The sequence below is a fragment of the Mchenga conophoros genome, linkage group LG1, assembly GCF_057382185.1.
Source record: "Mchenga conophoros isolate Kocher_MC1m ecotype Shallow Benthic linkage group LG1, M_conophoros_male_GT1.1, whole genome shotgun sequence".
In the NCBI taxonomy this organism is placed as follows: Eukaryota; Metazoa; Chordata; class Actinopteri; order Cichliformes; family Cichlidae; genus Mchenga; species Mchenga conophoros.
Window position 1 is genome coordinate 31,606,054 of NC_140526.1, and position 14,186 is coordinate 31,620,239.

Below are 14,186 nucleotides of genomic sequence, written 5' to 3' on the forward strand. Positions count from 1 at the left end.
CATTAACATCATCTAGCAGACCTTCTGAGGGTACTTCACGTAATCTTGGTAACCGGCTACGGGGGATCCAGGTTTCAAGCTTGGCCATGACCCTATTTTTCAGGTCAGTTCCTCTCGCACTCAACGATCCTTCTCCTATCGCACTTGGGGCTATGTACCCAATCTCGGGTGGGGGTGATGATATCGCCCCCCTGACCTGGCGTCCTGACTCCTCCTTGCCGTAGCATTTGTGTTGTACCTCGTCAATCTCTAGCTGTGAGAGCAGTCCCTTCTTTCGAATGTTGGAACACTGAGCTACTAGTTGTTTCGCCGTCATTGTGGATGTTGGGTATCGAAGAATCCATAGGTCCCTCATCCTATTCATGTAGCCCCTTCCGCCGGGGTCACTTAGTAGCATTCCAACAACGCCCTGTTTTCGTCTCTTGCCCACCGATGCCTTCTTGTTCCAGTAGCCCACTTTTCGTCAGGGTGCCCTGGTTCCTCAACACCTGACTAGGGATGGGTATCGAAAACCGGTTCTTGTTGAGAACCGGTTCCCACTGTTTCAATTCCTTGGAATCGTTTGCCATTTTTGAAAACGATTCCCTTATCGATTCCAGTCGCCCCGAATGACGTCACCACGTTGCGGAGCGTCATTTACCTGGCAGGAAACACGGCGCCTAAGCGGCTCAAACGCTCAAAAGTTTGATTATACTTTATGAGAACCGATGACAACAGGGCAACTTGCAAAGTAGATATTTCATTTAAGGGAGGAAACACTACGAATATGCAAAAGCATTTGCTCACAAAACACGCGATGACACGCGTTTTTAATTCCGCTCCGGACTCGTGACTCTCAACCCAGCAGCAGCGCTAACGTTTGCACGTCCTCTCCCGTTAATGCGGCAGGTAAATAATCAACTAACAGTGCATATTATGTTAGCACAATCTGCCTTATTACAAGACCTGCCATTACTGTACATGTAGGTGACCATGATGAGAGAGACAGACAGAGTCTGGCTGGCGCTCGCTGGTAGTTCTCGCTGCAGTCTACCGGTAGCGTCTCCTTTCAGGCCAGGATAGACGAATGTCACCGAGCAGTGTCTAAGTTTGTGGTCAAAGGCTTGCACCCATTTGCCACAGCAGATGCCCCTGATTTTTGGTAAGTGAATGTGTTTAATTGTGGGCAGGGACATTACTGGATATTCTTGTGTAATTGCCACAGAACAATTTATGTTATACTTTGTTATTGCTACAGAAGAATGTTGCAGCTTTAAGGCAGGGATGACTCCTGGAGTTGCTTTCTCACTGCATATGCTTTATTTCACAATCAGATCGATTCGATAACAAAAACATACAGCAGCTCCTCTCCTACTCCTAGCCCTTCGCTGCGGTGGAAAAAAGAACGACTTCAATCCCCTTCAAGGAACATACGTACAAAATAGTTTTCCTGATACACCAATGGGGCGTTCAATGCCATCTTGTAAATATGAGTACTCTGGCAGAGTAACAGTTCAAATGAAAAATACACCAGAACAAACAAGCAAACAAAAAAAGAAGTGTGGGGTACCTTTGAACCAATGAACAAAGTATAACAATTTATACTTTTTAACATAACCCGACCCCGTCAATATGTGATATGTCTCACAAGAATATTTATTTTATTATTTTACATTTACAATTTTTTTTTCCTGGGGACCCTGTGACACCCCATTGAAGAGCCGTAGGCTGGATCTCTCAAGATCTCACTGTTGGGTTTGTAAGGCCATGTTACTCCTAAATTTCTATCTTGTTCAAAGAGAAGATATAAAACAAAGCTCTGAGCTAATCGACCTTAGTGTTCTCCTTTTTTTAAAAAAAAAAAAAGAATCGATAAGAGAATCGATAAAGAATCGAATCGTTAAACAGAATCGAAAATGGAATCGGAATCGTTAAAATCTTATCAATACCCATCCCTACACCTGACGCGGACCTTGTTGATCCGGGCGACGTCCGAGCCGGCATGCCTTCATATTTATCTGTCTCGCTCATGTCTGCGGTATATATATATATATCTAATATATATATATATATATATCTAATAGGCACATGGGTCAATACATGAGCGGGACACAGAAAGGAATTGGCAAGAATACCAGAGGCGCAAAACACCAGCTACTGGTAGACAGAACAATCAGCCGAGACTGCAAGACCAGACTGACCAACCTGTGCACTGCCTGGATTGATTACAAGAAGGCCTATGACTCAATGCCCCACAGCTGGATACTGGAATGCCTAGAATTGTACAAGATCAATGGGACCCTAAGAGCCTTCATCAGGAACTCAATGGGGATGTGGCGTACAACACTAGAGGCCAACTCCAAGCCCATAGCACAAGTCACCATCAAGTGCGGGATCTACCAAGGAGATGCTCTGTCCCCACTGCTGTTCTGCATAGGCCTGAACCCCCTCAGTGAGATCATTAACAAGACTGGCTACGGATACCGACTACGGAACGGAGCAGTTGTCAGCCACCTCCTGTACATGGATGACATCAAGCTGTATGCCAAGAGTGAACGAGACATCGATTCACTGATCCACACTACCAGGCTATACAGCAATGACATTGGAATGTCGTTCGGACTGGAGAAGTGTAGTCGGATGGTAACAAAGAGAGGGAAGGTAGTCAGAACTGAGGGGATTGAACTACCAGAAGGCAACATTGCAGACATAGAGGACAGTTACAAGTACTTGGGGATCCCGCAGGCGAATGGGAACCATGAAGAGGCCGCTAGAAAAGCTGCAACCACCAAGTACCTGCAGAGGGTCAGGCAAGTCCTGAGGAGTCAGCTGAATGGTAAGAACAAGATCCGGGCCATCAACACGTACGCCCTGCCCGTGATCAGGTACCCTGCTGGGGTAATAGGCTGGCCAAAGGAGGAGATAGAAGCCACTGACATAAAGACAAGAAAGCTCCTTACCATGCATGGAGGGTTTCACCCCAAGTCCAGCACCCTGAGGCTGTACGCTAAGCGGAAGGAAGGGGGCCGGGGACTGGTGAGTGTCAGCACCACAGTCCAGGATGAGACAAGGAACATCCAAGAATACATTGGGAAGATGGCCCCAACTGACCGAGTGCTCAGTGAATACCTCAGGCAGCAGAAACCCAAGAAAGAGGAGGGAGACGAGGAACCATCATGAAAGGACAGAGCCCTGCACGGTATGTACCACCGGCAGATAGAGGAGGTGGCTGATATCCAGAAATCCTACCAGTGGCTGGACAAAGCTGGACTGAAAGACAGCACAGAGGCACTAATCATGGCAGCACAAGAACAAGCTCTGAGCACAAGATCCATAGAGGCTGGGGTCTATCACACCAGGCAAGACCCCAGGTGCAGGCTGTGTAAAGATGCCCCAGAGACAATCCAGCACATAACAGCAGGGTGCAAGATGCTAGCAGGCAAGGCATACATGGAACGCCATAACCAAGTGGCCGGCATAGTGTACAGGAACATCTGTGCCGAGTATAACCTGGAAGTCCCGAGGTCAAAATGGGAGATGCCCCCAAGGGTGGTGGAGAATGACCGAGCTAAGATCCTGTGGGACTTCCAGATACAGACGGACAAAATGGTGGTGGCTAACCAACCGGACATAGTGGTGGTAGATAAACAGAAGAAGACGGCCGTAGTGATCGATGTAGCGGTTCCGAATGACAGCAATATCAGGAAGAAGGAACACGAGAAGCTGGAGAAATACCAAGGGCTCAGAGAAGAGCTCGAGAGGATGTGGAGGGTGAAGGTAACGGTGGTCCCTGTGGTAATCGGAGCACTAGGTGCGGTGACTCCCAAGATAGGCGAGTGGCTCCAGCAGATCCCGGGAACAACATCGGAGATCTCTGTCCAGAAGAGCGCAGTCCTGGGAACAGCTAAGATACTGCGCAGGACCCTCAAGCTCCCAGGCCTCTGGTAGAGGATCCGAGCTTGAAGGATAAACCGCCCGCAGGGGCGTGCTGGGTGTTTTTATTAATATATATATATATATATATATATATATATATATATATATATATATATATATATATATATATATATATAAAAATCTACTAAGTGTATATTTTATGAATAAATATAAATATATCACCAAAATTTCAGCAGTACTTTAAAGTTAAAATTATTTGCGCTCCTTTTAATGTGAGAGATAAAGTTATGTAGACATTAAAATGATTCCTGCCTTTCAAAATTGCTAATAAGCTTTGGTTAGATTGCTTCTAAATACATATTTGATTTTTGCTTTGTGAAGTTCAGTCTCAGTTTCAGCTTTCAGAGCCTTACAATAAGAGAAGGAATAGGGGAAGTAGGCTAAATTACTTATACAGTTAAAAACCCCTGCGTACTCGCTACTCTTGGTCTACTCCACATTTAATTCAATTCAGTTTAAATATATTTTGCCAAATCACAACAAAAGTCATCTCAAGGCACTTTATATTGTAGGATAAAGACCCTACAATAATAGAGAGAAATCCTAACAACTAGAGGACCCCCTATGAGCAAGCACTTTGGCAACAGTGGGAAGGAAAAACTCCTTTTTCACAGGAAGTTGCTGAGATTGGCTGGTGGTTAGAGGAGGAAGACAGGAGGAAGCCGTGCTGTGGAATAGAGCCAAGGATTAATAATAACTTATAATTAAATGCAAAGTGGTTTATAAACACATGGTGAGTAAAAAGGGTTTAGAGAAGGCGAAACACTCAGCATCATGGGAAGCCCCCAGCAGCCTACGTCTATTGCAGCCTAGGATTCAGGACCACATGGTCCAGCCCTAACTAAGTTGTGTCAAAAAGGAAAGTCTTGAGTCTAATTTTAAAAGTAGAGACCTTGTCTATCTCCTGAATCCGAGCTGGGAGCAGGTTCTACAGAAGAGGGGCCTGAAAGCTTTTAAATATCCCAGGTACCACAAGTAAACCAGACGTCTGAGAGCGAAGTGCTCTATTAGTGTGATGTGATACTATGATGTCTTTAAGATAAGATGGGGCCTGATTATTCAAGACCTTGTATGTGATGAGAAGGATTTTAGATTTGATTCTGGATTTAACAGATAATGAGTATTCTAAATTGTAAATTGTGAAAATATGTACATAGCCTTTTGAAGCTCAGATTCTTTTTATTTTATTTGTATGTATTTTGCATAGCTTGTATTTCTTTGGGGTGTTTTTCATTGTACTTGTAAATTTGTAGTTTTTCTAATTGTTTTTAAATGTTTTTTTTTCTATTCTATTTATCTGTCTATGCCTATTTTTTTTTAAAAAAAATCTTGATCTCAGTGAGACTGCAGGCAAAGCTGGATCTATTAGTATGTTCCTCAAGCGGTTACGCAAACTTTCTACTGATAACAGAATTCAGCATTATCTTTTTGTCAAAACACAAACCAGCCGATTTAGATTTCTGACTGTGAAAGAAGAAATGTCAAGCTGTTCTTTCCTTCAGGTGATTTTAGACACGCTCAAGGTTGTAGATTCAGCCCTGAATCCAGAGAAAGTCGTTTTGTGTGCTGTTGTTGCTGTGCTTCAGATTACGTCTACATATTTAGGTGTTATTTATTATTTAAACTCTAAGTAACAAACAAAAAAGACCCCAGTATGTTTGGAAGAAATCTGAAGACCAAAAGCAGATATAATAATCTGTTTCTCCCATTAATTCTGTTTTAAATAGTATCTCTTATTATGTTCGATTACCATTTCCACTACAAGGCTCCTAAATAATTTATTTTCTATTTGTTCTGTGATTTGCTTTTTTTACTCTGCAATGCTGGTTTCAGCTTTTACTAAACCCTTTAGTCACGTATCTTGATGCATATATTTTGTCTTATTGTCTGTAATTCTTTGTCAGCAAAGCAAATTTTAAATCCCTCTTAGTCAGCTGATTCGGTAAAAACATGGCTATTTCTCACAGGAGCGGCTCTTATTAATCTTCATTTCCCTGAGTCTTCAATGGTGTCATGGTGTCATGATGTTGTGAAAATGTGCTTTCAGTCAGCTCATATGCCTCACATTCACAGCTGTGTTTTTGGACAGTGATGTCCTGACAGCACCTGAGCCATGCATATTCTCAGTATGTGATAATTAAACACTAATAATAGTGTGATATTTAGGCCTGCACATTACCCATGAACAGAAATCTGCAGGATCTGCGGTGCAGACATACAGTAAAGCTACTTTTTAATTTTTTTAAAATTTTTTTATCAGGACTTAACCTAAAAAACACGTTTTCAGTTATTTAAGCTGTATTTCAGCTACAGCAGTCAAACTACATCAATAGGATATAAACGATGGAAATAGCCATTGAGCGCTTATCTGTAGTTTGTGAAGCCCTTTTTAGGGGCTTTACATGTTAGCATGATTGCTTGGCATCATCTGAAGTGGCTACATTTGGAAGAGGTGCTACATTATCAAAACACTCACAAGATCTGGTTGTAAGATGCATCTATACTGCATGAGAGCATTACTTGGATATGTTATCCATCCATCCATCTATTCATCAGATCACCAGTCAAAGGACTAATGCTAACTTTCACATCTATGGCCAATTTAGAATCACCAGATAACCCAGCGAGCATGTGTTTAGAATACATCCATGCCAGGCTATTTAGGGCCTTTTTGGGATGACTTTGCATGCTCTCCCAGGGCCCAGGGTGGAACAGTGGTGCAAGAAGGTCCTGGAGTTGAATCCAGATACCAGAAATCTTGTCAATTACGGGTAAATAAAAATTAAATAGAATTTTACTCACCAAAACTGGACCATGGGCTTTTTGGATGACCTATACCACACATGAGACCATTTTGCATGTGCTTTGGCACAAAAGGCACCAAAGCTACAAACACTGTTGAATTAGTTCAGGTAAATCCTAGCAGACAGCAAGCAGCCCAGTTGGCACCCACATCTCACCCATTCCCTGATTAACCCTTGTATGGTGTTCGGGTCTGTGAGACCCGTGTTCAGTTTTTTTCAAAAGAAAAATTAAACAATTAATTATTTTTTCACGTGTAAATGTGTTGTGTCTTTCCACTCACTCCACTTGATTATAACTGATTTATTTATAACATTTTATATAAAAGAAAAACGAGAAGCACATTAATTCATAAATGTGATCTAACAAAGGTAAAGGGAAAAAATTAACCATGTTTGCTGTTCATATGTCTTGTAATTGGGATGAAGTAAACATCTGTTGAGTAATTTAACATAAAATTGTTTGATAGTGTTAATTTGGAAAGCCAAAACTCTAGCGGGTCCACCAGACCCATGAACACTGGCTGAGTAACAAAAATACGAACACCACACAAGGGTTAAAGTGAGAGGTTATTAAAAATAATCACAGCCTCGTGAGCAGGAAAATTAGAGGAAGAGACCAGGCTGTAAACATAGGGTGCCTATAGGGACCCAACTTCAAGTACCCATTCAAGGAACAACAGTTTTTGGCACGTCAATGATCTACTTTTTAACCCCAGCGGTTGGTTTCTGTTTAATAATGACAATTTTTGTGTCCAGTTTGATTTTAGCCTTACTGATGTTTTTTAAGTACATTATGATTTTTGCATCTCATTCACACATTTACTTGAGCCCTGTTTTGTAAACTCTCAATGATTTTTAAAGAAAATAAACAGGCTGCTTTAAAGTAAGAATAAAAAGTGTGAAAGTTTGACCGTCCAAAAACTGCATTATCTTAAAAGTGTGAAGTGAAATGTTTTTTGTGATTGCATAAGCTTAAATTCTACCAGGCAAACAGCTCTAAATAATTTGCCAGGCTTCTGGAAAGGCCATTCTCATTTCATATGCTCATATTACTGCTCTGTGCGCACTGCAGTCATCCTTGTAGACTGTTTTGTCATTTAGTGGAGATATTCATAGGAGACTCATACTCCAGCTTTAAACAAGGGAAAGCAAGCCAGACTCCTACCCCTTTATGGCTGCACGGAGACCGGAGTGCAGCGCAGCGCACTTTGTGCATCTGACTGAGCAAGGCTGTCCGTTCATATTATGCTTTCACATTACAACGATCCATAAAGCGTTTTAATGTGGGCCCATCTACAAACCTTCAGTCTGAATAAAGCTAAATTACATCATGCTGCTTGCCATGCTTCTGTTTCCCCATGCATTCGTACATGGTGAGGAGTTCAAAGTCACCGTGAGCCCTGTAGTGCCAATGCACCCAGTGAGTCTACGATGAAGCTGTTTGTAAGTGGAAATATAGACCTAAAGTGGAATCCACTTTACTGCTGCACTTGCTGAAGTTTCCTGCTGCATGATTCATTTCAGTCTGTATATTTAATGAAAGTGACAGCAGATTGCACCAATTAGTGGGATAACTGACGTAAAAGTAAGATGAACCACATCCTGTGTAAATATTTTTTCCCCTTACATGCTGTGATTGATAAATATATAATAAATGGTATAAATATGCTCAAAGAGAGAGAGAGAGAGAGAGAGATGTGGTAGTTTATATTTGGAGGAAAAAAAGAAATGAATTTATACGTTTCTTGTTGAACCCGTAAAACCTCATCTACAGACATTTTACTGGATCGTGTGTTACAACATTAGCACGACACATGAATGTCCATCTGTCACTGTGATGTTTTTTAGTTTTATTGTCCAGGTTCTTTCTAGCTTTGTGTTTTTGTCTATCTTTGGAGTAGGGTTCTGTATTCTCCTGCAATTTATCTTTCTGTTATATGTTGTTTATTTTCTTATGCCTGATACAAGTTCTTCATGGTGTTGTTATTTCATCCTTTCAGTTCGGAGCTTCTGTTTTGTAGATCCTTAGGTTCATTCTGTTAATCCCCCTTTGTTTCCCCATTCTGTTCCTCTGCAGTCTTTTGTCTGTGTTTGTCTTTTTGTCTTGTTCCCTCATTTTGTTGTGTCAAATAATCGTCTCTTCAATCAGTTGTGTTGCACTCTTCCTGTTTTATTTTGCTAAGTGTTGTTCAGTTTAAGTCCCTCTTGAGTCTTCATGTTAGTAACTCTCGGCTATGTTCTCACCTGTTCTCTCTCATCTCAATATCTTGTAAGTGTATGTTGTCCGAGTGTCCCTTTGTCCTTTCTCGTGTACTCCCTCATGATTGTGTCTCCCTGCTCTTGGTTTCCTAGTTTTCAGTTCTGTTCGGATTTTTGAGTTCATCCCTTGTCTCCCGAGTCCTGCATCTGGGACCACGTCCTGCCTTTCTGTGTGACTATTATATATATTATATTCAGTGAATTTTAATGCATTTGGAATAGTCTGTTGCTTTAGCAAATGCCATTGCTCACAAATCCAGGAAATCTTCTGTTAGATGATGAATAACTCCACAGCAATGCAAATGCAGTTGGATCATCAGAGTTGCAGCAGAATTGTTTGTGTAGATCTTGTTGGTGAAGATGAAAACCAAGCAAAGAAAGCATGTGACCACTATTGTGAGCCTGCCACCCCTGCTGAAAGCAGATGGAAGGGGAAACGTAAAATATCACGTGACAGTCATGTGATAGCATGTATAGATAGAGGGCACACTTTGCTGTGACATCAACAGCTGCAAGTAATTAAAGCTTCACTGACTGGAACGTCATTCCTTATGCTGCACTGGTTATTAAAATCGCAACGTTGTGCTTAAAATATATATATATATATATATATTTTTTTTTTTACAACAGCAGCCAACTCAGATATGATATTTGCACTTTGGCTTTACTTCATGTTGCTTAACAAGGTCTGCCCTTGTTTTTCTTTTCATGGATAAAGGGTATTTTTTCCTACTCTTTCACACCTGACAAAATTTTGATGAAAACACTAGTAGCCCAAAAATCTTTTCAACAACGTCAGTCATTCAGTAAGCCAAATTCATTCTCCTAGCATAGGCTGCCGCTGCCTCTGCGCTCTGACCAAAATACACACAGGAGACAAAACAAAAATCCATTAAATAGTTGATGCAGCCTTGAATAAAGTCAGTACCTCTGAAGCTTTGAAATGTCTCTGTGGACTCATAAAACCAGTGACCCAGATGGCTCCCAGGTTGTGGGGAGCATGCAGTTACGCTATTTTGTGTGAATGTCAGCGGCCGTGTGTGCCTTCGCACACACAGAGACACACTTTAGGTGAGTTGTTTGTCGTGTGAAAATCCGTGCAGTGCGAGGCTACGCACACAGATATTGTATGACCCAAGTTCAGGTCCAGAGAGAGACAGAGGGAGAGAGGAACATGACTGAAGTGAAGCGTGAAGAGAGCAGCCTGGGTTGTGAGCAAGAACAACCTCTGCATGTGGAATGAGTTCCAGGCGGGAGGCAGAGAGGAGAGGAGGAGGAAGCACTAGTGCAAGTGCAGCAAGCTTCTCAGCACTGGTATGTTAACAACACGCCAGGTTTTGTGTGCGCCTCTGTGTGCACGTACATCGTGTGTGCGTGAGAGAGAGAGAGAGTTATCTAGTAGATGGTAGGGTATGATTGCCGTGTGCACGAGGGAGGATGGAGCTTAGAGGCACTGATTGGTTGTGCACTCTCATAGGGTGTGGCCAGAATGTGAATGACTGCTCCTGCCTTTCCCGCTGCCAGGTTTTGGGGACAGTTTCTGAGGAGGGATGGGGTGTGTGAGACTGTGTGTGTGGAGGAGAGAGCATTGGAGCCTGTGAGAGAAGGCAGGAAAGAAAAAGGGAAAGGGGGGGCAGGAGGACAGAGAGAGAGAAAGAGAACAGGAGCTTGTGAAGAGAGGGAGGGAGGGAGCTTCAGGCAGCGAGGCTGGACTACCGCTCAAACACTGCAGTCTTTCTTTTGCTTCTCTGAGGAAGCTGTCTTTCTCTTCTCGCTGCCTGTCTCTCCTTCTTGCTGCTTCTTCTCTCGCTGCTTGGCCATGACCCTGGTGGACACCTTGATCTCCTTGCCCACCTAGAGAAGAGGAGAGAAAACGCTGTAGCGGAGGAGGGAGACGAGAGGAGGGGACAACCGCACACTTTGCTTCTCTGATGAGAGTCTGGAAATTAATTAACCACCATCAGCACAGGGGGGGAGAGCAGAGAGGGGCTCAGGATTAGAATAAGAGGGAGTTGAAGAGAGTGATTTGTTAGATGAGAGTGGAGAGACGCAGAACAACCCCTAGACACTTTTCAGAGACAAAAGGTTCAAGTTAGGGCAGGAACTAAAGAAGCAAGGAGGAAATTGGGCAAGGCAGGAATTCCACAGGGATACAAATTGAAGAAGCCAAAGAATGGTCTGCTCATCAGCGTCATTCATCCTTTCATGCCTTCTTCCATTCTTCCTCTCACATCCATAACACCATTCTTCCCGCTCGCCTCCTTTTCTATCTTAGTTCTTTTTTTTTTTTGCTCCGTGCATGTCAGCAAAAGCACATCGCCAGTCACATGCCGAACACTCAGACGCAACTAAGACCAGAGAGTAGTGTTTCATTCTCAGCGGACATGCGCTCTGTCTCTGAGTAAAAGAAGTTGATTAACCAAAGCAGGGGTGCTGTTATTTGCCAGCCAGGAAGCACCTGCTCAGGAATTTCTCATGAGACCAGGTAGGACCATCTCTGGATCATTTTGGCAAGCCCAAGGCGCTAGAGAGGTCAAACTCTCCAAGCATTTACCTGATTGAACCTTTATGAGATGAAACTGCAGATCAGCTTATCTGGGAGCATCACACCTGTGTGCGAGGGATTAAAGAGATAGGGATGTGCAGATGTGTACGTGTATGTTGGGATTATGTCCTAAATGTTCAGATTTACACAGATGTTGTGGCAGGATTATGCAAACTGTCCTGCAGAATATAGTATATAAGATTCAAAAATAGCAAGTCAGTTGAAGTGAATGGCAGCATATTGTTTTCTCTCAGATTACATCAGATCACGTGTGATCCCACTCTGGGTATAATTAAATCAGTAGTTCAGGAGTTTAATTATTTTGAGGCTAGGTTAGAAATACTACTGAAATCCATCTCGCAGCCCCCCCTCAGTGGAATACCTCTTTGTCCCTCGCTGTGGACTTTGTTCAGACCTGAAGTGCACAGAGTGACTATTAAAGACTCCTAAAGGCTCATTCAGCTTCCATTATGAGACGCTCGAGCACAGACGAGACTCCATATCGGCGCAGTCCATCTCTGGACAGCAAACCCGACACGCCGCCGTTCACTTCTGGGTTTCACCGCTTTAGCGGAGAGTTCGAGTATAAGCGGCCACCGTTTGCGTTCGGCTTTCACACGACAAAGGGGCCGCAAACATCCAAGGGACGCTATGCCCAGGGCAAGAAGTATGTGGTGTTTTACCTGGACCTCTCCTTCATATTCCTCCTAGAACTGCGGCGCTGCAGGATGGCTGAGGGTTGCATGATGGCCCTGCGATATGGAATGGTCTTCTTCAATCTCCTCTTCTGGGTGAGTTCTGTCTTTTAAAAAAAAAAAAAATTTTTATATATATATGTAAACATATATATACATATATATATAAATATATGTATTCTTGTGCATGACTTTTGAAGAGGGGAGACTGTTTGTTTTGCTGAAAGTGATACTTTGCTTCCTCGCCTCAGATTTTTCTTACCCCGTTTTTTTTTTTTTTTTTCCAAAGGAGCTCTCTTATGCATGTCTTTGTAACCACAGTGATGTTAGAGGAGTGAGGAGGGGGCAGAGTTGAGAGAAAGAGACAGATCATGCATTTAGATCATGTGTACAAAGCCCACTGTGTGGGTGAGTGGAGCCTTTTCTGCTCCCTATACAGTTCGTTGAGTGTGGGTGTGCACTGCATTGTTTGCCGTGTTAAGCTGTGACACATTTGGAGCTTGCATTATGTGTACACTAGTTAATCACAGAGTTACCATTGTGTTATAATTCTTCACCTACCTCTGCCTCGCCCTCCTCCCCATACAGCAGCACTTCTTAGTTCACCAAGGCATCTGCTGTCAGTCTGCTCAGTTCAGTTGATCGTATCTTTTTGCTGTGGGTTGAGGGTTGAGCTCCGCTGTGTCTGCCTGTCTCGATCCATCTCTGATAGCCCCCGTTACCGATCACTTGCATTTTCATTGTGAAGTCTGTCATGTTCCCCAGCTGTAAAGATTTCAAGCTCGTGTTGTTTTTTTTTCCCTCGCAGACTCCTGTTGTGCACTCACTTGCAACTTCTTGGAGAGCTTTATGGGGTTTTTGGCCTCTGTGGTTACCTTTCTGGGATTACTTTGATTTGTCATATGTCTGCTCTTATTGGTAACAGAATGAGATGAGGCCTTGGGCACTGAAATGCAATCTAGCTGCCAAGGTGCAATCTCCCTCAAGGAATGAGTGACCTTTTCACCTCTACATCTTCAGTCAGCTATAAACGGCTGTCAGAGAAGGGTCGCGGTATTTGTTATTAGCACTCGGTGTGCATGTGTGACTGTGTGTGTGTTGCCACTGGGGATAAATAATGACCACTTGACCGAGGGTAGCTATAACCTGTTTCTGATAAGCCAGTTGTATTTGATAAGAACAGAAGAGCTCTGCCAATTTAAAACTAAGGATGGTACATTTTGACTGTTTCGTCCCAAACTTTTTGCAGATGATTTTTAAATTTTAAGGGGATACTTCAGATTCTTAAATTTGAATATTTTTTACATTGTAATGTGGATGTCAAACTCAATGTATGTGGGCCACATACAGTCCACTTTAATCTTAAGTGAAGTGAAACTGGCCCTTTCGGTTGGTGTAAAGAACTTTTTACTATATATTTATTTATAAATATGCAATTTCAATGATATGTCTCAGTTTTTCGATATGTTAAAGAAATGCTGCTGCAGTAAATTAATGTGGCAGCACAAGTCTTTGGGCTTAAATTGTAATAATTTAATGTGTAAAATCATGGCACAAGCTCTGTTAGCTCATTGCTCACAGCTTTTTTTTAGTTCACAGAAAGTGCTCTATTTTTACACAGTGGCTCTATTTTCATCGATAGAGAAAAAAACAAAACAAACAATAATTTTTCTCTCATTTAGTTGTTTATTCATTACTTAACCACTTTGCTGTAGCATGAATGGCCTTGGGGGAGGTCTTTACCAGTTGAAAAAGCTGTAAAATGTAGGAAATTACTGTTAATATTCATGCTTTTTCCAAAAGCCCTCCAGTGGGCCAAATTGAAGTTGTCACCAGAATGATTCTGGCCCCAGGGCCTTATGTTTGACACCCCTTGCATAGATTGTATGAACAGTGTCCTGATGAAAATATATTTGCCCTTTACTTTCACTTTCAGAAGGAAAAACA

General features: G+C 42.5%; 1 protein-coding gene across 4 annotated transcripts in view; it reads left to right on the plus strand.

Annotated features, from left to right (window-relative positions):
• tspan4a (tetraspanin 4a) overlaps window positions 1-14,186 on the plus strand; it is a 185,536-nt gene that overhangs the window by 38,701 nt on the left and 132,649 nt on the right. The window contains exons 1-2 of one of the 4 annotated variants that reach the window (XM_085275358.1): window positions 10,230-10,313; window positions 12,256-12,335. In XM_085275358.1, coding sequence (XP_085131484.1) covers window positions 12,273-12,335 — 63 coding nt within the window. In that variant the 5' untranslated portion in view covers window positions 10,230-10,313; window positions 12,256-12,272. Of the gene's footprint in view, window positions 1-10,229; window positions 10,314-10,540; window positions 12,336-14,186 lie in introns of those variants that run through there. The other 3 variants (XM_085275342.1, XM_085275350.1, XM_085275333.1) reach the window with 3 other exon arrangements.